The 24,764-nt window shown below is 39.4% G+C and overlaps 1 protein-coding gene across 4 annotated transcripts in view; it reads right to left on the reverse strand.

Annotated features, from left to right (window-relative positions):
- Nucleotides 1-24,764, reverse strand: part of cacna2d2a (calcium channel, voltage-dependent, alpha 2/delta subunit 2a) — a 139,399-nt gene that overhangs the window by 98,756 nt on the left and 15,879 nt on the right. For all 4 annotated transcript variants that reach the window (XM_069145263.1, XM_069145254.1, XM_069145279.1 and 1 more), the window contains exon 3: nucleotides 185-301. In XM_069145263.1, the coding sequence (XP_069001364.1) occupies nucleotides 185-301 (117 nt within the window). The remainder of the gene's footprint in view (nucleotides 1-184; nucleotides 302-24,764) is intronic.

Consider the following 24,764-nt stretch of genomic DNA (forward strand, 5'->3'; position numbering starts at 1 on the left):
AATAAGTTATCTTTAATGAAATTGTAAACCTATTGTAAGAACAATAGCACTTGTCATTGTCAACAGCAACATCACTTTCCAGAAAAGACAAAAAGGATCCAACATGTTTGTGTGCATCTATACACTGGGGCATAGCGTGTGTTTGTACACAGCTGGTATAATATGTGGCGCGTCATCGTCTTACCTCCAGGGCTTTTCTCTTGCTGTTGAGCAGCTTGGCGATGTCCCGTGCCACTCTCTCCACCAGGTCCTTGGGGTTGTTTCTCTTGATTTCAAACTGGCTCTTCTTCTCATTATAAATCTGCAGACAGAGAACACAGAGAATCAAAGGTCAGGTTACCTGGAGCCATTAGTTTGATTAAGAAAATCACAGAGGAGCTGTTTGCTTTTTCTCAAGGTAGCACACAAGATGGTAAACATTTACTCTGGAGCAGGCAGTATGCAGCCTGCCATTATACCCATAAGCCTCAGCACTGTAGCAGACTTAAACACAGAACAGAGCCTTAATGGCACAGCACTTAGCTAGCCCGCTGCAGTCTGGCAGTCAGGATCAAATTAAATAAATGCCAACTCCAGCAGATTCTCTCTGCTGGATGAACACCTTGTATTTCCACATTGGTAACTCCTTTAAAACTAAGACAAACAGCCTGCTATACAGCTTGGTGACAAATTATTAGCAATTTAATGCTGTAGATCATCCTTGACCCATCAGGACGCACAAACCTATAAAGGTAAGATGAATATTGGAATTGAAAAATTTTCACTTAAAAAAGAATATAAATAAAGCACGCTTACTGTCCAATTATACAAAATAAAACCAGGTAGGACCCCGCCAAAAAAATAAAAAGACACAGGCTTTGGGAGCCACATAAAACATTAAGAGAAATGAGTTTGAGATGCCCCAAGGGACTATGATGTTGGAAAAGGAGGGGCATCGAGCAGCAGAACAGCAGATGCTTGGACCGCTGACAGAGGAAGGGAGATTAGTCTGCTCCCCTGAAAGAATTGTGAAGGCTGACTCAGCGTCCAGAGCTCTCTATAGGATCTGTAGTCTACAACGGAGCAACACCCGAGGGATTACCACTTATCCTGCTGCCCTAAGACACCGCAAGACACACTTTCACACCATAAAACCGTTTTGTATAGTTCGTCTGAAGGAAACCAAGGAAAAGCCTGTTGTTGAGGAATATTTTAAAGCAATTAGAGTCGACTTTAGCCTGAAATGCTGCATTTTCAGGTCGGTAGGAGAAAGAAAAAATACAATATATAGGCATATGTAAAGTTTTGATATGCAACTCAAAATGGAAATCTGAAGCCACAACAGCCTGAATAAAAGCCTGATGTCGTACTTGATTCACGAGTAGCTAATGATTACATTTGGTGGATCTTGAGACTGGTGGAAAGATATTGATTAGTTATGTCCATATATACAAAGAAATTGCCAAGACGTTTTGAAAATCAATCAGAAAACTTTCATATCACTTCTAAAACAACAGTTGATAAAGGGACTTCTACAGGGCTAAAGTGAGCTGTTTCTTATTACTCCTACTCCAAGAAGTTTACTTGAGGTGTTTTTTTTCAGTGTAGAGCACACAACCAAATGATGACATTTAAAAACTGTCTCGGGTGGTCAATGTTATTTGTAACAATGGTCATGTGGTGTTTAAACCTTGTGAGTATCAAAATCTATTTATCAGCTTTAATGCATTTGTCAAATCAATGGACTGTATTTAAAATGGACTGAGACCTGTAGGTTTACTGAAGAGAGCGGTTTGGAAGCTCTGGCCATCGCCATCTCAGTAGTGCCTGACTCCGCCTTTTCCCCATTAATCCAAATAAAGGGGAAAGAGCTGGTGCATGGCATGAGCCACAGCAGGAATGAAACCAGGTTGCTGATACCTACACCGTGCAGAGTTTCAGTCTGTATGGCTCCAGCTGACAGTCTATGGTTCAAACCTGTAGGCAGCTAGCCAACTATTACAGAACCCACCTGTCACTCAAAACAGCCACATCCTTAATTACGTGAAACTTTAAGCCTTGATAAAATTGAAATAACTTAAAAAAGTCCCCCAAAAATTCCCCCCTCTACAGTTTTCATGAACAGAAAGCTGGGACATTTTTATTAACACAGCACTTTTATACCAGGCTGTAAACATGTTTATTTCTGCTTTATAGTTGGGCATTTTACACTGGGGTCTATGGGGATAGACTCGCTTTCGGAGGAAGTGTCAGGTGGCCGTGCGAAGAACTGCAGGAATTATTTCCATGCTAACTGATAATGTCTTAAAAACACGCCACACACAGAAAACGTGAAATACTACTTCATGTGAGGCATTTTCTAAACCAGTTAAATTTGGTGGGTACACACCTCTTTTTAATCTGATCCAGAGTCGGTTTCTCTCACATTCAACACATACTCAACACCAGCAAAGTTAACAGCTTTACATTGTAGACTGAGAACCTGAGATGTCACTCACAAATTATCCTACAAAACGTATAACCAAAAGGATAACAAACACGCAACATGGCAGTTCACCTTCCCCTGACGGCACTAGGTGACGTGAGGAGAGTGATAAAATGTTCATCTGAAATAATATGATGCGACACAAGCTGCAGACTAATATCTCTTGATTTTGGGTTTGACCAGTAATTCTTACACACACACACACATGTCCCTATAATATAAGTAATACATTAGCCCCATACACACATGTCCCTACAACCTGAGTAATACAAATATATACACACGCGCACACACACAGCAGGGTAGTGAATCACACTGACGCTCTATATTTTAACCAATAATGACAATGCTTGTTATCCATATGTGAAAAATAATTCACCAGTAATGAAGACAGTTGCAATTTTTTAAGCAGAACACAAACTGGCAGAAATGTGACATACTTGACTTGAAAGTCAATAACCAGTGTGTTTTATATTGCCATACATGCTTGTTCTACTAAAACAGACGTTATATAGCTAATTCTACATGAAGAGGAATATTTTCTTCCTTAAACAGCGGTCACATTCCTAAAACTATTAAAAAAAACACTAATCTAGGTTGTCTAACATTCAGCTGTTGATGCTTATGGCTAACATGTCAATTAGACTGAAATCAGCACATCGCCTGATTCTAAAGTGTCATGGTTGGATGTTTTAACGCCAACAGTTCTCATGTTTCTTATAAAATCGCCAAAGCAAAGATCCTTCGCTCAGTTATAAAATATCATGTCTGAGGGATTGATGTGTTGATGTGTAGCAATTAAGAAGGGAAAACACTGGCGTATATATGATCTGTCTCTGTCAAGCTGAAAGCTGGGCGAGCAGCCAGAGGCAGTTTCCTTCCACTGGCCCACTGAGCATGCAAACCTGGCCCCAGAAGCTCAGACCATGCCAACTGAGCACTCTGATGAGATTGCCTGGTGTCTTATTTTGGCCGCCCTCTGAGGGATAAGGATCCTGCTTACTTTCAAACAACACTTTAAACTAGTTCTCAAAGTGAAGCGTGAAGGTCAAATCCGCATACTTCATCAAAATACAACAAAAACAAAAGCTTCTAAAAAATATTTTTTAAGGAGTGAAACAGGTGGTTTAATTCTTTTAGTTTGGGTGTTTTATTTATTGCTTCAGCTACTCATCCTGAAAAAGTCATTAGTCTGCACTTCAACAGTCTATACATGCTCGCTCGCTCGCGCGCGCACACACACACACACACACACACACACACACACACACACACACACACACACACACAAATTAGTTGTTATCCTTCAGTTCTAACCCTCAGACCCAATACAATAATCATGAGTATTTACACACACACACACACACACACACACACACACACACACACACACACACACACACGTGCACGCACGCACACCATTTCAGAAGGCTTTTTTCAAGGAGGAAGAAGCCATTAGTGGAATCTTATTAAACCATAAAACAAGAGAGAAGTTTTCTCCGCTCCATTGGCGGACTCCCCGAATCCTTTAAGAGATGCATTTTTCAAGTCGATTTAAAAACCATGTCAAATTTGTTTTTAAATCAATATTCATTCCTTAATGTGTGGTAGTATTCTTCCGGTCTGCCTCTCCTTCCTCGCAGTCTTGGAGACAACACAGACAGAGATTTCTATACCCTGAGCTTGGAAACAAAACACAAAAAGAAAAATCCCCCAAAAACACATTACCCAATGGAGAGATTCAAATATATATATATATATATGTATGTTTGCTACAGCACACAGTTTAAGAAGAAGTAGAAGAAGAAGAAGAAGAAGAAGATTATTTTGTATTATTGTGAATCCTTTTCTAAACCGGAACTCAGAAAGTATTATGTTATGTAGGGGGGAAAAAAAAATCTCTAATGTGACTTCAATCATTTAGGGATTCAAAATGGTTGCAATGAACTGTATAATTGTGCAATCTCTGCTTCTACTATACTCATCAAACAGAAAATGCCCTGCTTAATTATCTCCTCAGTGCAAAGTCTGCAGAGATATTTAGTCAACTCCTGTCATTGTAGTCCAAAATCTATGAAAATTAGCTGCTGCAACACGCTCAGTAAGTAGATGCATGTCTCGAATAAAAACAGAACAACTATTAATCTATCACACTATATGCACGTATATATACAAAATGCACTTTGCTGTTGGCCAGAGGACAGAAAAGAAAACCACACAGGGCTGAGCACTACATGTATATACCATCATCTCTCTACATAACTTTGTGCCAAAATGCATATGTTGATATATCCTCCATAGTTCTGATGTCTAAATGAATAATTCTAAATATGTCAACATTATAAAATGTTGTGCCTGTATTTCAATATATGATAGCTGATAATTTTGTCCACATTTCCACCATTACATTTACATAAATCAAGCAGATGCTGTAAGGTTAATCTACCTGAGCGGGCGAGTACTCTCAGTTTAAATGAGCATGACACTGGTTTCCTGTATCCACCTACACAATGTCTTTCCCTCTCCAGTGACCTATGCCTTTGTTTATCATGTGTTGTCACACAAACACCACTCGCATCAGTTTCTATGGCATTTTCTATGTGAACTGGATGTTTGCCTGACAAAAGCCACTGAAATGCCCTTTATCAATGTAAATGGACTAATACAAATGTAGGGTTGCTAATCTCTGACAGGTTGGCCATTACAAGCTCCTGTGACAGACAGATGAGGTACCAGTCCATTCTGATACAGTACTGAACTGTACTGTCAACCAGACAGAGCTGCAGCCTGCCTATGAGCATTATGGTCGAGGAGCACTGCGTCTAGATTGACAGTGCATGGTAATGCAGGCCATGATAGGCCTGAGGAACTTTAAATCCCCTTAAGCTAGAAGTTGGAGATGAGTGACCATCATCACTGAAGAGCCATAAGCACAACAGCCCACCTGAAATTATATTTGAAGGCTTCAGAGCCTGACTCACTCAGGTAATGGAGCAGCTACTGGAGAAAATGCAAGCACTGTGGCAGAGAACTTTACAGATAATCATATGCAGTGTTTGAGCTGAGGCAAACCACTAATAGATACTTGTAAAAAGAAAAAAGATCAAACAGCAGAAATATTAGATCTCTGTAAAAAGAAAAAAGAAATCAGACAAAACAGAGAAAGATGTGCTCATTATTAATACAAATTTAAAATGATGTTTTTTCTATATTGTCTAATATGTTATGACTGATCAACATAGTTGTTTGGAATTCTTACAATCCAAATACATCTATTTATCATTGGTGATAAGAAGTAGATTTGACTTTACTTAAATGATTTTCTTGAATTGATTTGATTCAAATAGATTTAGTCTACTGCAATTTCCACAAAGTCAAACAAGAAAAATTAATTCTTTGTGGAGAAACATTGAGATAATTTACCAAGTAACACTAACGATACTCAATTACAGATAAAAGTGCTCAAGTAAAGGGGCCAAGATAAGGTTAAAAGTAAATGTTCATTCTGTTGAATACGCTGGTCAGCACTGGAAGATGTTACTGTTGTATCTGCTTAAATTGAATCTAAAAAAAAAAAAAAAATCCTCATATGTATGTAAAATCTTTAACTTTAGAAGTAACTAGTGTCAATGGCTGTAAAATGTAGCAATTAAAAAAAGGGCAACACTTCCATCTGAACATTATTGGGGAACAAATGGCATGTAATGAAAATACATGCCATTTGTTCAAGTGCATCACTTGAGTAAATGTATTTACTTTTTCATTACTACATGGGACATTTATTTACTTACAAGTATGCTGATGATTGATGTTTTTACCACTAAAAGATTAGGGGCCGGTTAAGTACCATTTACATTAGCTAAATGTCAGCTCTAAGCAGCATTTTACAATATAAAACATAAAACACTCAAAACAGAAAAAAAGAAAATGTGGATGTGACTGTTGAGTGGTGCATATCCTTTTTCTGTAAAGAGGAATGATAATTCATGGATTGGAAAGGCTGTGGAGCAAATTAGCAGTGTAAATCAGTTATGCTGTTGGCTCAAAGATGTGATGCCTAGACAGCTTTCTGTGTAGGCCTGTCATTCTCACAGGAAAAGAGGAGAGGTGGCTCTGCAGAGTGCTACTGACGGCCAATCAAACCTTCTGCTGCTAACGCTCACGCAGGATACGACAGAAATATGCCAATCGCCAACAATATGCTTTCTCTGGCAGTCAGGACAGTCAAATACACACAGAAAATCACACACAGTCAGACATAGTAATGTACCCGCACAAGCTCACATTCGCACCCTCTGTACAGCTCACACGTCACAAATACTCCCATTCTCACAGTTTCATCATTAGCCATGATGACTGGTTCCAGTGTGCCAAGCCCTGAGCGTCACTGTAAACACACAGATGGAAAGGCAGAAGGTGGCGAGACTCCAGAAAATTACTGTTAAAAACTGGTATGCAGATTCAGCTGGCTCCAAATATTCATCAAAGAATTCCACTGCTTTGCAAGTCAATTCCTGTGCTCCTTAGCTTCAGTGACATCGTAAAAAAAAAAAAATCTTGTTAATGCTGCATAAAATTTCAATACCAGCTTGTGTTATCGCACCAACCTTGGATTTTTCTAAATGTTCCCTCCGTCATCAACGGAGCAGAGGAAAGTCAAAACAGTAAAAATGATAACAAATGAAAAACATTTCTGTCTGCCTCTGCCACTTTATATAAAGACTTGTTTTGTTGACTTCTTTTGCTGTGTTCGCTGGTAGCACTGATGGTTTTTTTTTGGTAGTGTTGATGTTATTGTCCCTTCGCCTGTGTCTAAGGGAGGAGAGTGCTTATCTCTCTGCGAAGTCAGCCACAATAGGCCACGTCTGGCTGCAGCAACGCAGAAGTTGACAGAGACAGATGCCACATCATTAAGGAATATTAGTGGGCTCTGCCGAGCAGACCCAGCTTCCACGTGCCCCAGGAAGAGTTCAATAAGAGAGAACACATAGGGAGGAGCCGCAGCCCCCAGGAGGAGCTCGATAAGACACACCAGAACCCTCTCACAGTTCAATAGGACTGGAGGCCTCCAAAAGAGTCCAGTCAGATGCAGGAAAAGCAAAAACACTGAATACTACTGTCAAGCTAGTTTCTCTGTTCCAATGAGACAGAAAAGAAAAGGAGACAGACAAGCGTGTCAGCAATGGACAACATGTATACAGTTAATCTGCCGCCTGTTTTGATGGCATCTTCTCCTACTGACTGTTCACCAGGATTAGCTGCTGCATCACACCCAGAACAAAAACAGCCCACTACACAAGTAGATTTCATAAATTGTGTTTCATATGAGCCAAAAACAAGAACGAAGCCTTTCATTTTACCAATGACTTTCCTTTGAATTGCTGGACTCTTCATTCAGTAAATGCCACAGCACATTGACGGTCTGATCACAGCTAAACAACCATAACTAGGCAGACAGATCAGTCAACTTTTGGATGTCTTTGCATGCCGAAGCAATGGGCTCCACTCAGAGCAATATTGGACATGTTTTACAGAGTTTTTGGAGCAGCATAACCAGTGTTGTACCTACTTACTGTCATGGTATCACAACCCTGGCCCAGGATGTAATCTGAGTCAGGCTAACTTTACCAACTCTGTCCTGCACTTTACTCAATTTGGTGAGGTTTACGTTCTAGTAACCATAGCCAATGTTACCCAACATTGATTAGCCCTAGCGGTAACAGCCTATTCTCTTCTCATCAGTTCCTGTAGTCACCATTTTGAATGCAGGAGAAATGGGCAGGTGTAAAATCGAAGATACTTTGACAAGGGCCTGTTATGTATAGCTAAGCAACTAGGTTGGAGTGCTTTTTTTTGTATCCGTTAATAGCTATTTACAAACGGAGACATTCAAGGTTTAAAAGGCTAATTTTACACTTTTTATTGTTGATAAAAGATATGTAAATAACCAAATTGTAACAGAAAAATTCTGCAATCGCAAACCACAGAGGCCAGTGTGGTAACACAGTGTCATTAGATTTTACTTAGAAATAATTTATAAGTCTTCATTTAATTGTTTTTACTGATTTAGTCAAAATGCATGTTAGGGTTGTCACTTTAAAAAAAAAAATATATTACATTTAAACGAATATCGAATGACACAAAAATTCCTTTCGAATTAATAACAATTCGAAGAGAAGAGAAGAAACAAGAGAAGGAAGGACAAAGACAATGTTGTTCTGGCCTGTCCTGGTCTTTCTGATCACCACACTGCTTTTTAATGCGGCCGAGTTCACAACATTTTTGCTCCTGTTATTTGTTGTCAGTTGTATCTAGTGTGAGCGCAACTGAGCCAGAGCTCAGACGGATCCTCAGGACATATGGGGTAACAGTATGCAAAAGAAACACAGCATTAGAGGCAACAGGGTGCCGGTGCCAACACAAGGTAACTCTGAGTAGACTCCATCCAGGCACACTTCATAGGAAACAAAGGCTGCGCTAAATATTTACATGGACCCCATGGAGAGAGTTTGAAATAAGAGATAAAAAGGAAACAGGAATATGAAACGAAGGGAGTTAGAGGAGGGGTTAGCATCTCTAACATTAGCAGAGGGATTGTCAACCAGAGATACAAACAGGTCGAAACAAAGAAAAACATTATTCATGTGCACACAACCACACACACATGAACAAACCACCCCACAGAGACAGGATTTAGCATACGCTCAGCCTTGTCTAATCTCCATGCTGAAATAGCCTATTCACCTGCAGGTTCTGTACAGGCTCGTTGAAATGTCATCAGTGTATTTACACTTGCTGTCTTTATTGCTTCATTGCATCTTACAAGCATTTTGAGAGATGCAATTATCATCTTAGACCACAGCTTACTGTGACACATTTTACAGGATATAGAGGCCTCTTAAAGGGATTGTAACTCCAGTTTTAGTGAGTAAAATCTCTGGATAACAGACTCATCATTGTAGTCCATCTTAACTGTTGAAGAAACAATCAAAATCCTAAGTAAAACAGACTTTGAACTCGGTGTCTCACGTCATTATTGGTCCTTTTCCTCTCCCAAATAAGCAGAAAAAGAAATTTGACTCTCCAAACAAAGCATGCCAATATGACAGTATGAGAGGGGATATTCACTTTGCCAAGCCACAGACGGTGCTAACCAACAGGACAAACATGACCAGCTGGGCAGATGGAGCCCACAGCGATCTTTTAACTGCTCGGTTTTGTATCTATTCATTAATTAGCCCTGTCAGCAGAATCAAAGGGTCATGCAGAAGTGCTGTGTGATTGCACAATTCAACAGGACTAGCTCAGTGAAACCCAGCCTGCCAGCTGGCAACTATCGGACAGAGGGATTCATAGTAAGTGACTTGTTGGAGCGGGGAAGGACGAAGGTAAATGTGGGGCACCATTCCCTCCTGCTCCTCTTCTCCCTTCCATCCTCCCTCAGTCAGGGTATTTGTCTTTTCGACAGAGATAAACTGCAGCCTTTTTATTAACTTGCTGATGGTAGGGAATTGTTTTTCCCATCCACCAGGTTTTCTCAAATAGACAGCCGCAAAAATATCCTCCCTATAATTCGTCCATCCACAATTTCTCTTATTTTCTTGACTTCCTCAACCTCCTCCCTCTCCACTGCCTCTATCCAATACTTTATGTTGCACTAAAACTGCCTGCATATTGTCACAGTAATGGCTCTGTCAGGGGCTTCTGTATGTCAAACACACAATCATCCAAATTCCATCTCCCATTCCATCACATTAACTCAGCAGTATCAAAATAACACATGATGTGCATCTGTGCGAGTGTGTGTGGGCATGTGCGTTACTTTCGTGGGGCATGCAAGTTCCTCATATCTGTATCTAAAAGATTTAATGTGTGAAACTGTGCACATTACATTTTGGTATGTGCATGAATTTGTGTTGGCATGTCTGCGTTTTTCTGTGTTTGTTTGAGTGGGCCACGGAGGTCCTCCTGCTAAGGAGACAGAGCCCCAGGGGGGTTCTCTCTCTGTAGAGTCTTCTCCACTTCCTCCTCATTTGACTAATTACTGCGCCACTTCCACGCCACTGATGATGCCTGGCACCTGTCCATCAGTATAACTGTGAGCTTGACTTGCTCCAGTCTATTGATAAAAATGGCAAGCTAAACACTGCATCATCCTCTTCAAAGCAACAGTGACAGCAATTTTGAGAAGACCTGGCTTACTCTTTAAAATGCATTTTGTACAGCTCAACATCTGATATTAAAGCAAAGACAGTGGTTTTGGTTCATTATGTTTTTAAATGATCAAAGTCCAATTGCATTATTTTTGGTTTACAGTTCACTGCTTATGCTAATGTTGGTCTTTGGTCATCTGTGACAGAAAGTATAAGCACCACTGCTCTTTCACGCCATATGTCTGTGTTCCTTTGCAGCTCATATCCTCACATCATCTCTTACACAGAGGCCAAATCTGTCTCGCTGCATAAGTGCTGCTCAGTGCATCTCAGACCACTTCTACCAAGCTTCGGCAACTAGACTCGAATGTGATTTTGTCTTCCTGTGTTGGACTATAAGTAGTACAAAAAAGTACCATCTCCCTGGCAGCCTCACTGCTTCTGTCAACTGTAAATTCGACAAGTTAAATATCCCCTGCTAAATTCTCTCTTGTAAAACATGAGTAAATATGAAATGAATAGTGAGTTTACAGTAAGCAACTTGCAGGGCCAGAGACAGCCAAGCATGGGTCAGCTATAATTTGGAGAAGAGGCCTCGTAGAGGTATTAGAGCAGCAGAGGTCAATGAGGGCTTATTATGTAATTCAAATGGTTGGAAATATCGTGCTTGGGATGTACAGCAGTGAAACATTGCTAATTCACAAATATTACAGATGAGGCAAAATAAAATACAAAAAAAATCTTAGAATTAATTTTGTTTACTACCAATTCACATAAATAATATTGTCTTACCAACCAATGAAAATCTGATAATGGGGGCAGATAATAATTCCAGTCTGTTTTCAATCCAAATGATGATGCAGATGGTTTTTTCAGAATTTGTCATTTTCATTCATCTAAATTACATTTGGCAAACCCCCTTGTTCTAAGCAACTACCATTGTTTTTACCTGAAATAGGCAAGTATGAGGAGCAATTTGGGACTTTGTGTCTTGCTCAAGGAAGAGCTGAGGAATCAAACCAACAGTCAACTCATTGAACCACCTGAAATACATCTGCGTTAGACATTTCATCTCGTTTCAAAAGCCTTTTAAAAATTCAAAAACTAAAGGAAACTGCGGCAAGAAAAAAAATGGACTGATCTCATCCGTTTGAAGAAATGCTTTGAAAGAAAAATGTTTTTGGTATAAATCTGAGGATGATTGTATTTTGCTGTGAACTTCTTTATTAAATAGAAACACGCAGTCTCACAATATTGGCTTTGAAGTAGCCTTATATATCAGAGATTGGATGTCTAGCTGGATTTTATGTGCAACTCTGCAGGCCCAGCACATACCTGAGTGACAGTCACTATGACAGCCATTTTGTTCTGGCCCACTTATCTCTGTCTTACCACAGGCAAGAACAGAGCAGAGAGGGAGGAATCTAAAGACAATTTAAACTCACAGAGCAGATTACATTTCAAACCTCCCAGACTGAATATTTAACCCTCTTGCCTTTTGATAAGCGATAGTTTTTTTTTTCATTGAGTCAGGAACTTAATTTAACCTCCCCTCTGAGAGGCAAAGCGGCCAAAACGTCCTATAGGCTTGCCCTTGGTAATGGCCGAACCTCTTCCTCGCCACTATGTGACACTAACAGTGGCCGTCTGCTGGGCCCGATAGTGAGCGGCTTCATGCTAAGTCATTACATACAGAGCGCAGCCTAATTACACACAGACAGCCCCCCATGTAACCTGCCAACAGGGTCACTGCTCTTAGAAGTGACGGTATTAAGGGGACAGCTATACAAACCCGGTTGAGAGATAAGGAATGGCAGGGACGCCTTCAGCCTGCCATGTGTATGCCTTTGTGTGGGTAGGGGTGCACCCTTAACAACATCCCATATCTATTCCTGCTGGGAGATGTCAGCCATCTCCGCTCTCTCACAATAAAACTCCGGGCTCTGCAGCATGACTTGAACGGGTTTGGCGTGACCCTAAACTGGACAAGCTCTCAGTGGAAGGCAGATAGTTCTCCATATTGAACATCACGGGGCCGCTTTTACAGCATGCCAATTCCTGCCAAACTGGCTGTTTCCATGGAAACACAGCACTTAATGACCGATAACAGAGAACGACCTGGAAAAAAAAAAAAAAAAAAAAAAAAAGAGTTGAGAGCGAGAGAGAAAGAGAAAGATACTGACAGAGAGAGATGGAGAAAGAAAGACGGCGATCTTGTGGAACAAAAGAAGCAATTTAGTATCGGAGGACAGCGTGAAGCCTGATTACGTCGTCAGTGTAAATGATCATTAATTTCCGTCTGTCCAGCTGGGCCAGATTAATGCCTACCCATTCTGCGATGTAGAAAGAGAGTCAGGGCTTAGCCATTTCACTGGGCACCCCCTAACAGCAGCCATGGTCTTAATAAAATGTAGAGCTTTGGCCACACCGGCAGCCAAAGAAATATATAGAAAATAAACTTTTCACCAGCATAATGTACAGTATGTTATAACTTCACTTATTTAAGTCAGCCGACATTTTCTTTAAAAAGTCAACTATAAGAAATCTGCTAATTTATTTTTCTGATATTTGAACAGTAACTGATGATATAAAATAAATACTCAAAACTACTTTTATGTCTGACAACTACTGTTAGGATATTTCAATAATTAGTTAAACCTGGAATCTTGCCGAGGCTCAAATAAAGTACAATCAATAAAAACATTTAATGGTAGTGTTTTTTTTGTTAGTTTGTCCTTTGTGTGGAATCTGTTATTGCTCAATTTTGCAGACATAATAACAAACTGTCTGGAGGCTTGGAGACACTATTAGAATATCAAATGTTTATAGGTGTTATTGATCTTTCAGTTTAATGACAAATTTAGCTTTTAACCTTTTCAGGAATCATAACAGAATATAAAAAAATAATTTATTTGCAGAATGCAGTGATTAAAATTGGTCTTTGTATTGTAATATTTTTGTAAGAACTACAACTGTTGCAAACAAATATTTATGCTAAACACAGGTATCTCCTCAATAGTTTCCACTCCCATAAACTGCAATCTGCCTGGACCAGAAAGAACCAATTTATCTAATGGCAAAAAGAGAATATGAAATAAAGAATTCTAAAATACAAATCTGATTCATTCAATAACTTTTTCCACATTGTTTTAAAGCAGGCTCCTGTATATATACACATAGAAATCCAGGTTTCAATTAGATATATTGCAGTGTGGTATTAAGAGTGCATGAGAAACAGGAATTAGGACACCCATTGGCTGACTAAACTGATGACCAGAGAACCTGTATAAAAAAAAATTTGAAACTCTATCGTAAAGCAACCATTCCCTAGCATATAGCCTATATGCTATTAACCAAAATATATATTTAAGCCTATTAAATTTAGAGCACTCATATCTTTGGGATGGACAAAAAATTCAAGGTTGGTTTGTCTATAGCTTAAGCCTCAACAGCCTATGAGTGTGACTTAAATATTTGACACAATGGTTGTGTGCAACATGTCAACGTCTCACTCCACACACTTCAGGTCAGAGGTAAATGGACCGTACCTTTTTTACAACTTTCCTTGTGTTTTTTCTGTTACTCTTTTCACTCTTTGTAACAGAGAAACACGGACTGAGAAGTTTGGGCATTGTTTACTCTCGGGATCAGCTGATTGCGCTGAGTCAACCACTGCTACTATCCGGAGCGAGACCTGAAATCCTGGAGGAACTTCGGAGAAGACGTCGGGGATGCAGAGCTGGCGCTAAGTTGAAGGCGAAGAGGAGGAAATACAAACCATCGGTACCGGTGATTGTAATGGGGAACGTGAGGTCCTTGGCCAATGAGATGAATGAGCTCGGCGCGCTGATTAAGACCCAGAGGGAGTACCGGGAGTGCAGCATCATCTGTTTCACTGAGACATGGCTGCACTCACATTTCCCGGACCACAATGCTGCCGTACCCGGCTTCAGCACTCTTTGGGCGGATAGAGACGTTGCATAGAACGGTAAGAAGAAAGGAGAAGGGATTGCAATGTATGTGAACGAGAAGTGGTGCAATCCCGGCCAGACCAGAGAGATGGTGATCCACCTCAGACGCTGTCTACAAGAAGGGGATGAGTCGACTCTTTTTCTTGAGGAAACTTCGATCCTTCAATGTGTGCAGCAAGATGTTGGAGATGTTCTACCAGTCTGTTGTGGCCAGTGCGCTGTACTTCGCCGTAGTCTGCCTGGTTGCAATAGTGGTGTCCTCTTTAGCCTTAGCCCATGGAGCCCTTCTTGGTTTAGTATGCGGCAAATGACTGAAACCACTACTCCTGATCGCTGCAGGTCAACCTGAAGCACTTTTGATGTCTTGCATTGTATTTTATTATTTTACAATCCGCACCAACTTTGGCAGACTTCATCTCATTGAGTTTCTTCTTAGGGTCACTTCCTGGGAGTATCTTGACAGTTTTAAAACAGAAACGTAATGATAACTTTAGATTACAAACTGTTCAAGCAGGGATTTCAAGATCTTTGGCAATTGCGTCATAGCCTTTGGATTTTTTATTTTTTTACAAAAGCATTTGTGATGCTGTTTTTTTCCTCCAGAACCAGCACAGCGTTTCACTGTTGAGAGCGCACAATTTCACTCCTCTTGATCCGAGTACTCATAAAGCAAGCAATTATACATCCATTAGAGCTGGAAATACAAAACACAGGATTGAAAAAAGTGCCATATGGATCAGGTTCATTACTGAAAACATCCACAGCCTCTTTGAGACACAAAACATTCCAAAAATCATGATTGACTGACTACCTATCAAAGTGCAACATCATTTTAGGTCCTCAACACCCGACAACAAAATGGTCACCACAAACAAAAAGGGTTCTCAACAGCAGCATTATTCATTAAACTTATTTCCAAAATGCACTGTATTTCCAATGAACAAACAACAATACCTGAATACCAGAGAGAAATAGATAGCTATCCACACTCCCATGTACAGAATGACCAATTAAACTGCACATCTTTGAGAAAGCTGCAGCACCCAAAGAAAACCCATAAAAGGGTGAGGTGAACATGCAAACACAGAAAGGCTGCAGCAGGTTCAGACCCAAAACCTTCTTGCTGTGAGGTGACCATTTTTAAAAACCTCTGAAAACTAATCATGGAAAGCACAGTGTCATCCAACATGCAATATAGAAAGCAAAATTTGTTCCCTTTCTGGCCTGGTGTTCTGTACTGTATTAATGAATGACATGACATTTCCTGTTTTGGTACTCTCCATACTGACATCTATTTATTTCTTGTATTTCTTTAAATTTCTTGCAATTTCAGTTTATAGGTGCATTACCACAAGTTGTCAAGCTCAATGATTGATAAGTATAAAAAAAAAAAACTAATAATAATAAGTAAATAAATAATCAACTAATAATACATTCTGATGTAACATCATCTTATTTTGCTTCCTCCATGAATGGTTGGAAATAGTCTTCAACTGCTTTCCAACAAGACATGAAGTACTGGCAGTAATTCATTACAATGTGTGTGTACTCATGTTGTGTGTTTACCTGTTTTATGATGTGTGTAATTGAGCTCTGTGTCTAAATGTAATGATGGTCTCCTCTTTGCAGCCCCTGGTGAAATGGGCTCAAATTGGAAAAGGTGTCGTTCTGTTTTCATTGTGTTCACAGTACCCTTGCCTTCAGCTGTACTTAGTCAACCTTGTCAAATTGATGATAGTATATCTATAATTTAAATGAAAAATAATGCAAGTGTGGAATTGATGAAAAATACAAATAAATTGTAAAATATACGAGACCAAAATAAAGGATATGCATCTATTAATTTATTTAAGTCCTTCAGTGAATTCAGTGAACCTGTAAAACCAACTGTTTACTCAGGGGTAGGCACTAAAAGTCCTTGTTAGGAGAACAGACAAGCTTTTAGCAACAAAAAACACAGGGCTGCTTGCCTTTTTCTTTTTTTTTCTTCTTTTTTTTTAACAGAAACTCAATTCTGATGAGAGACAGTTTAGAACAACAAATTCAAAAAAGCAGAGACAGCTTCAATCAGCCAAAGTTGCATGGCACAAATGAAGACAACATTCAAGAAAGAGCTGTCTATCAGCATTTATACAAAGCATGTGACTGTGCAACAATCAATGCCTTGAACACGCAGGCTGCTCTTTGAAAAGCTATACAAACACACTATTAAACTAGAGCTCAATGCAGGGCCTTGCTTACTATGTTATCATACAACACAGACACACGTGTAAGGTCCTGACGACTGCTTTGTGCTCACAAGAACCAAACAAAAACACATTTAACGCAGCCTCTCAGAATCAAGTCACTCCTTATATTTCACAATAAAACACTGCTCGAATATTTAAGTCATCTAAAATACTTTTCACAAAACCGAGTGAAACCTCAGGAAAACAAAAAGGTTTGCTTACCCCTAAAGTTAAAAAACAATCCAAAGGTTGCCAAAGCTTCCCTTAGTCTCATGTGGAAAATAGAGTAATTTTAAAGAAATAACTCAGCTAGAGTAGTGTACATAAACCTGAACTGCAGCCTGAAAAGTCAGTTTTGGACCTCACAAGTTAACGTATTTTAAAGTGTAGGTCACTAAAATGAATATCCCTGTCAAAACACATATAACAGTGTATATCATTAAGATGTTATCAGTAAAATCTTACCATAGTTCAAGTGAAATTATTTACAGTACATATTAGGATTGGGCATTTCAAGCTAAAATGCTGTTCGAAATTCGCTCTGAACTATTCGATTACTAATCAACTATTTTTAACTCTGGTTTAACAAGTGCCATCCAACTTCTAAAACCCTCACCTTCAACAGAGCTAAGAAGAATGTCTTTAGGCCTATGGCCATTGATTATCGATCAGTGGATGCTTCAATCAAATGTCGGTGCTTAGCTGTGGTGGATCTTCATTTATGTCTTGAATGTTTCTGCCGTTCACATCGTATCATCCGATCTCACAGCGCCAGTTTAACCTGCATAGTAACGTGTTCTTCTTCTCCTTATGTTGTTTAGTGGCAGCTGGCAGACAGCTTTTAGGTGCATTACTGTCAGCTTCTGAGAGGAGTAACATTTTATAACTAGGCGACGGTAAAACCAGGGGAAAAAAGGAAGAACAATAGTTGCATATAGTAATCGGTTTTAATATATTTTAAAGACTTTTTGAATATTGGAAAATCATGTTCCATGCCTATTACATGTTACATTTTCTACCGAAGGTTTAAGCCTGTATCAGGGAACAGAATAGATATACTGATGAAAGGTCTCCGTTTCATCATTAATGTCTCGTATGTATGCTGGAGTGTTTGTATGAATGTCAGAAACATTTGAGGCACAGGGACTGTGAACCAGCCTGACTGATGGCTGAAAAGAATGATCCTGTTTAGAGCCAGAAAATTTACGCTTTGGTGCACAAATTTGCAAAGCTACAGTACAAAGGAAAATGTTTCATAAAATGCTCATTCTTCAAGCTGTAAGTTTCAATTTCCACTTAAGTGGCTCTGTCACTGTGGCTTCTTTATGTCTGTGAGGGGAAAAAAGGGTCTGACCAAGATTCTTATACCTGAGTTGCACATTTTCTTCTTTGGTATAAGATCTTTTCTCCCACACTGTAGGATAATGGGAAGCATATTATGGTAATTTAAACACAATGACGACCAAGTTAATATGAAACAGATACCGGTTCCAACTGTTCTCTCTTTTGAGCCTAATTTACACTTAAAATGATTTCAACTACATCTTGTGGTTGACTTCACTGTAACAATAATGAACCAATAACTGAAAAGTGCCTTAATGTCCTCTTAGCTTGTTCTTCTAACAGCATCCTGTTTCATTTACTGTAAATTCAAGATACCTGGGGTTAAAGGAGTTTATTCATTTTTCTTTGAACACGGATTATCTACACTGCATTACATATAAAGAATTTAATAATTAAATAAATAATGAACCATAATGACATTATTTATTTAATCTCACTGTGAGTGACTTGAGCCACCAGCAATTGACACTGGTCATGAGCCCACAATTAGGATTAGTGTAAAATTGTGAGAATTCAGAGCTAAAGGTAAATTCTTATTTGTCTAAGCCATTTTCAGGAGGAGTTGTGTTTTAATGCTCTGAGTGAGCCTCTACTGGTTTCATGGTGTATATGGTCATGATTCCTATCTCTGTTCTTGTTCCGTTAGCTGTATTGAAAATGATCATGTTGCTTTCTGTTTTTCTGACAACATTTTTCTTATAGGGTTGGAGGTTAGTGTTTCGCTACTCTGAATCAGTAGCAGAAAGCCTGATTCTGAACTGAACTGAGTGGTTAGTTCAAAAAGCATGCTCATTGACTGTAACAGTGGCCACATTCATCTACTTGTGAAGAGCAGGGATTTTCATTTATTTATATATATATATATACACACACACAGAGAGAAGTTGACCTCAGCCTTGGCTATCAACTCACACAGAAGCTGTGCAGTTGAGTCACACAGACAGCTCTGACTAAAAGCTGCTAATTTGAGTGCGGCAGTACTAGATACAGAGAGACTGAGACACATGCCTTTTGAGACAATTGTCGACTGTATCTTAATGGCATAAGAGCCACAGAAGCGCAAGTGACTAAGAGGCAGTTTGAAAATAGATGTGTAGACATGGTTATGATAAAAAAAAATAAAAAAAAGTGACTAAACATTGGAGTGAGTCTGGTCCGCAGAGTCAGTCTGCAGCTAACATGTCTATGTGTCATTAGCTCGTGTCGACCGGTCTCGTCAGTGGAGCTGTGGTGCCGAGATGAGTCGCAGCAGAAGGCTTCGCAACTCCACACATTTAACAGTGAATTTAACAGTATAGACCCTGGAGGCCATGCAGGTGCAGACATCACATCATACAAGACTGTTCCCAACCCCCAATACAACGATACAGACACAACTCTGAGCCACCTTCAGGTCCACAATCTCTTCACAAAAACACCACATGGGTGAACAAAAAAGGGATTTCACTGTTGGTATACATACCATGTCTCCTTCCATCACATACATAAACATAGATCTAAGCTCCACACAAGCGCGCGCACACACACACACACACATTTGACAGTTAATCGAAGAGTATGGGGAGCTATAGACCTGACGCACACTCACACTCACACACACACACACACACACACACACACACCTAACTACGGTCTTGTATCCTTGTATTCGTATTATATTATGAAACTCAATCAGTCGTGGATGGACTATTTATCCTCCTCATTTGACGTTAAATCCCATCCAATACAAACAGCTTTATCCCTTTTCTCGCTCTGTAGACCAGTAACGTCATCTTTATCTGGAACAGCTACAAACACAAACACATGCGCGCACACAATCTACAAATGCACCTAGATCAGTTCAGCTGAGTGCAACTGAATAATTCATATGAGGAAAATTTACAACAAGCCTTCATTACGTGCAGGGACAAATGCTCATTCCAGTATGGTACAAGAACTATGAGACAGACCTTAACTAAAATGCCACCCTATAAGCAATGACCCATTACCATTTTATTGGCATGCAAAAATAAATTACAGCAGAAATCAGCCTGAAATGAACTCGGCAAAGCTTTAATAGTGTTCTGCATCATAAAAAAAATAAAAAAAAATAAAAAAAATAAAAACAACGCAGCACAATACATGAAGCCCTGGCACTGATGAATGCCATTTGAATAATACAGTAAAGGTCCTGACGTTAGGTGGGGTGCAATGAGGGAGCAAACAACAGGTCATGTGTTAGGTCTTGTCCTCCTATAGATATCAAAATTGTTTTTCATTTTGGAAATATGCTTTGTTAATTGAACACCAGAGCCAAATTTAATTAGTTAATAGGATATTTTGTTTGGAGAGTAACTCTTATTTACATTACAGTCTTTATCAGCTCAATATTTTCTTGACTTAAGAAAATAAGTGTTCTTCTCAGAAGATGGAATTCGATCTGCCATCTTAAAGCTGTTCAGTCTTCTCATTACAGCACTTTTTCATGACATATTTTATGACAGTCAGTAGAAAAGCACATTGTAAAAGATAAAAAGGACATTCCATTTACCTGCTTTGCCCTCAGGGTCCTGGTGTTTTGTATGCTGGTTGATTGTTAAGACTTACTGGAACACTTAAATAGAGTGGCGCTGCCATTAATATTTCTAGTAACACTAGTGCTATCCTTCTATAAAAAAAAAAAAAAATCTAAATGTTTGCTGTAAAACAATTTCAATTTTGAGCACATTTAGGACTTGTTGCCTATGCTGGCTCAAAATTTAGGCTCTCAGGCAAGTAAGCAGACCCTCAGCTGAGATTACTGAAGTAGTCAATTTAAAGGACAGAACTACACAGTATGAATCTGCCTAGTAATTGTAAAACTTTGCACATATATAAAACCAATGCATTTGCTGGTGTGACCAGCCTATCCACTGGATGAGTCTTCTGCCATTTTAAGTTTAAAAGGAAGTAGCTGGCACAGCCGAAAACTCTGGTACAAGTAAAGAAGTTGAAATTGTTTTGTCTTCTGCTCTTTCCAAGGTCAAGAAATAACTGTCAAGAACAAATTCACTTATTCAGTCTATGCTTGTAGCGCCGCCCACAGGTCTTCTAGGGTTATGTAATGTTATATCATCCATTGTGTGCTCTTTTGCGTGGCTCTGTCTTGAACAGCAAATGGTGAAACAGTATGTGGGTGAGCATGTGAAAAACATACCCACACATATTCCACACGTCAAACACAAAACATCTCTACCCATGTACAATGTCAAAAATGGTTTTATACACAAATGATTATCATACAGTTGTTTTAAGTGATTTAATCTCAGATATTTATGGGTCAGCATGGGCATTAGTAGAAGCTCATCTGTGTGAGTGTTTATATAGATATAGGTGCAGGTGAATGCATGCGTATGTGGGTGTATATGTACGAACAGTGGTCATATACACTGTTAAATTTAGCTGTCATAGACACGGTAAGTATATGCCAACTAGCAATGGGAAAAGACTTCTTACAACAGTACTTAAAGCAGAGAGTGCGTGTGTGGGTGCTGGTTACACAGTAGGATGAGGTAAGGTCTCAGTGGATTACTGAACAACCTCTAGAGGAGACAATAAGAGGCCATCAGGGGGAGGAGAGTGGAGAGGCCAGATTAATGAAATATAAATGCGTTTACTGAATCGCTGTCATGGCAGCCTACTGATGGCTGAGGGATATCAAAAATACACAATGCAGCTGACGGCTTCACCTACACTGCAGCGACCCCCACCATCTTCAGAGACAACTCTAATCAGCATACAACTCATCGCAATCACAATCACGCACAGAAATGATCATCATCACACTCTTCATCACCATTTCCATCCTCACCACCGCCGCCTGTTCATCTACATTATCGCTTTCATCATGCAACAGAGTCACGCTGCTGCGGGAAATTGAAGTTGGCCAGATCAATAAATACAATATAAAATTAAATTAGCTGCCAAGATGAGGTGAAAATGTGAAAATACGTGTTTGGAGGAAAAGGCAGCGGTAACACTATCCAGTCAAAACAATCAAAAAACACATTTTGGGCACAAGCAAACAATGTGATGAGGCCACTGCTTCCTGGTGTGGATTTAAAAGTGAGTTAAAAGAGGTGAGCCACATGTGCTTTGATGTGTGTACCTGTGAGTGTGTGTGCGCGCGCGTGTGTGTGTGTGTGTGTGTGTGTGTGTGTGTGTGTGTGTGTGTGCGCGTGACTATGACATCATTTCTGCAGTGTCTAATCAAGGAGAAAGAGAGCTAGCTTTTGCAAGAGGACTGTAATGGAAGCACAATTGACCTGCTTTAATCAGAAAAAATATGATACCTGCACTTTGCCCTCACTTTCACAGAGACACAGAACACTTCGACTTCACCTGCAAAGACACAGCTTCACCACCTGCAAACAGATCCGAATGTATCTCTGCTCTTTTGAAGTTTTATCTTTTCTCAGTGAAGGGTGGCGATTCGGTGCATGGCAAAACTCCATCTGTTCATTTCAATATGAATGGGCATGTAAGTTTGGTGCTGCTGGAGCGGCAGAGATGTGAAATTGCGGATGGCATGCAGAGCGGCCCCGACACGCAGGGTTAATTCAAACCGCCTTTGATGTCTGCCTGTGTGTGAAATGAGCTGGTGGTCCAGAGTTCACACAAACACATACCAGCACATACATACATACACGGTCGTACACGCTTGTACACGTGTTGTAATCATCACTCCAAAAACTCGAGAGACCACTTGTGTAGCCACATGAGTAAAACCAAACAGGAAGGAATCCACAAATATCACACCGTATGGCACCTAAACACCAACAATAACTCGACTTTACTGTGTCGGTGAGTAGTAAATCCATTGCACTCTTCAGGATTTAACTCGTGTGCATCACCAAACATTCCTTCACATACCATCCACATGACAATGGGAGCTAAGCTGCCTGTAGGCAAAAACAGACTGCTGGCTTACACACACAATACCTATGTAAAGCAGATGCTGCAGCTTTAAAGCAGTAACAGTCAGGATGAAATTTTAACCGTCACGTACGAAACATATTTGACTGATTAAAGTCTTAGTAGTCAGTGACCTTAATCAGGTATTTGTTGTACTTTGATGATAAATTTTGACATGACCCAAAGTTCTAGAGCCTTCAAAGTTACACCGACGCGGTTATTAATGTGATTATAAATCAGTTAAATCACACAAGGCATTTAGTTTGAATTCAATTAAAGTGACTGTGTCATTTACAAATGCATGCTGGGTGATCATAACTACAGAGTTGATGGTGATTTAATTGAAGTCACATATAACTGAAACAATGGACAATAGCAAAAAGAGAAGCAGAATTATTAATAGGCCAACACTTAAGATGTCAGTTTACTGTGGAAGCTGTCAGACGAGACGTCTGGGCCTGGGTCTGTACAGAGCCAACCAATGTTTTACACAGTGATGTAAGCATAGAATCATGTCACTTGGTTTTATATTACCTTATCAACCTATTTGAAATTGAAGGTATTAAATGTCACAAAACACAGCAGAAATAACAACGTCCTGAATTGCAGAGAGTTGCTCAACGGTTTGATGAGTATACAAGTGCTAAACAGTTTTAGGTTGAAAGAGTAAACTGTAATATTGGTCGGGGAAATGGAAATGTTTCTCATTATCTTTCAATTTTACTGTGAAATAACACAAACAGAGAGGTAATGATGTTCTCTTTGTTTCTAGTCAGTCTAATGTGAGGCATTTTACTACATCCTGCTCTGAGCTTCATCAATAATTTTACACTTGCCTGCATTTATGGGAGTCTTTCAGGACCACAAGTTTTGATGGTCAAACAATGGCAACACTAGGCTGACACGTCCCTGTTTGCTTTTATAATGATGATGACTATGAAAGAGCAGAGGTGTGAGAGTCAGTGCAAGCAGTTTAAGCGATGTGGCAGTTAAAACTATTTCTTAATGTTCAAGCTTTTTGTGTTTGTAGAAGTGCGTGTTTGTCTCCTTGAATTTCAAATTATATGTGACTAATTTGTTTTGTCAGGACTATGTCACCACAGATGAGGTTTCACATCCAGAGTCCAGCCTGTGGTTAGGTTCAGGATATTATATTATAAGGATAGACAAAGATTACAGTTTTAATATATCTCAAAAAACACATCCTGTCTTGTGTTCCACTCACTTTTGACAACATCTAACCAAGACTAGAGCGTCAACGTTTAACCAATAATTTGATGGAAAGAAAACTAATCGTGTACTATTTTGGTAATCTATCAGGAGTTTTGAGTCTTTCTTTTTTTTTTTTTTTTTTTAATGAAAAAAAGCAAAGATTCTCTCATTCCAGCTTCTTAAATGTGAATATTTGTTTTAGTTCCTTTAGTCCTCCGTGATAATAAACTGAATATGTTTTGCTTGTGGACTGTTGGTCAGGACAGAACAAGACATTTTAAGCTGCATCTTGGACTTTTCTGATCGATGAATTGAGAAGATTATCAACAGATTAATCCATAATGAAAATAATTATTACTAATACCCCTAAACAAGGCTACAATCTTTATTTTTATTACTGTGGCAAAAAGAAACATTTTGGAACTTTGATATAATATTAAAAGCAATCCATCATGACCAA

Source organism: Embiotoca jacksoni, unplaced genomic scaffold (assembly GCF_022577435.1).
Source record: "Embiotoca jacksoni isolate LCO1_2020_lvr unplaced genomic scaffold, fEmbJac1.0.p SCAF_1, whole genome shotgun sequence".
In the NCBI taxonomy this organism is placed as follows: domain Eukaryota; kingdom Metazoa; phylum Chordata; class Actinopteri; family Embiotocidae; genus Embiotoca; species Embiotoca jacksoni.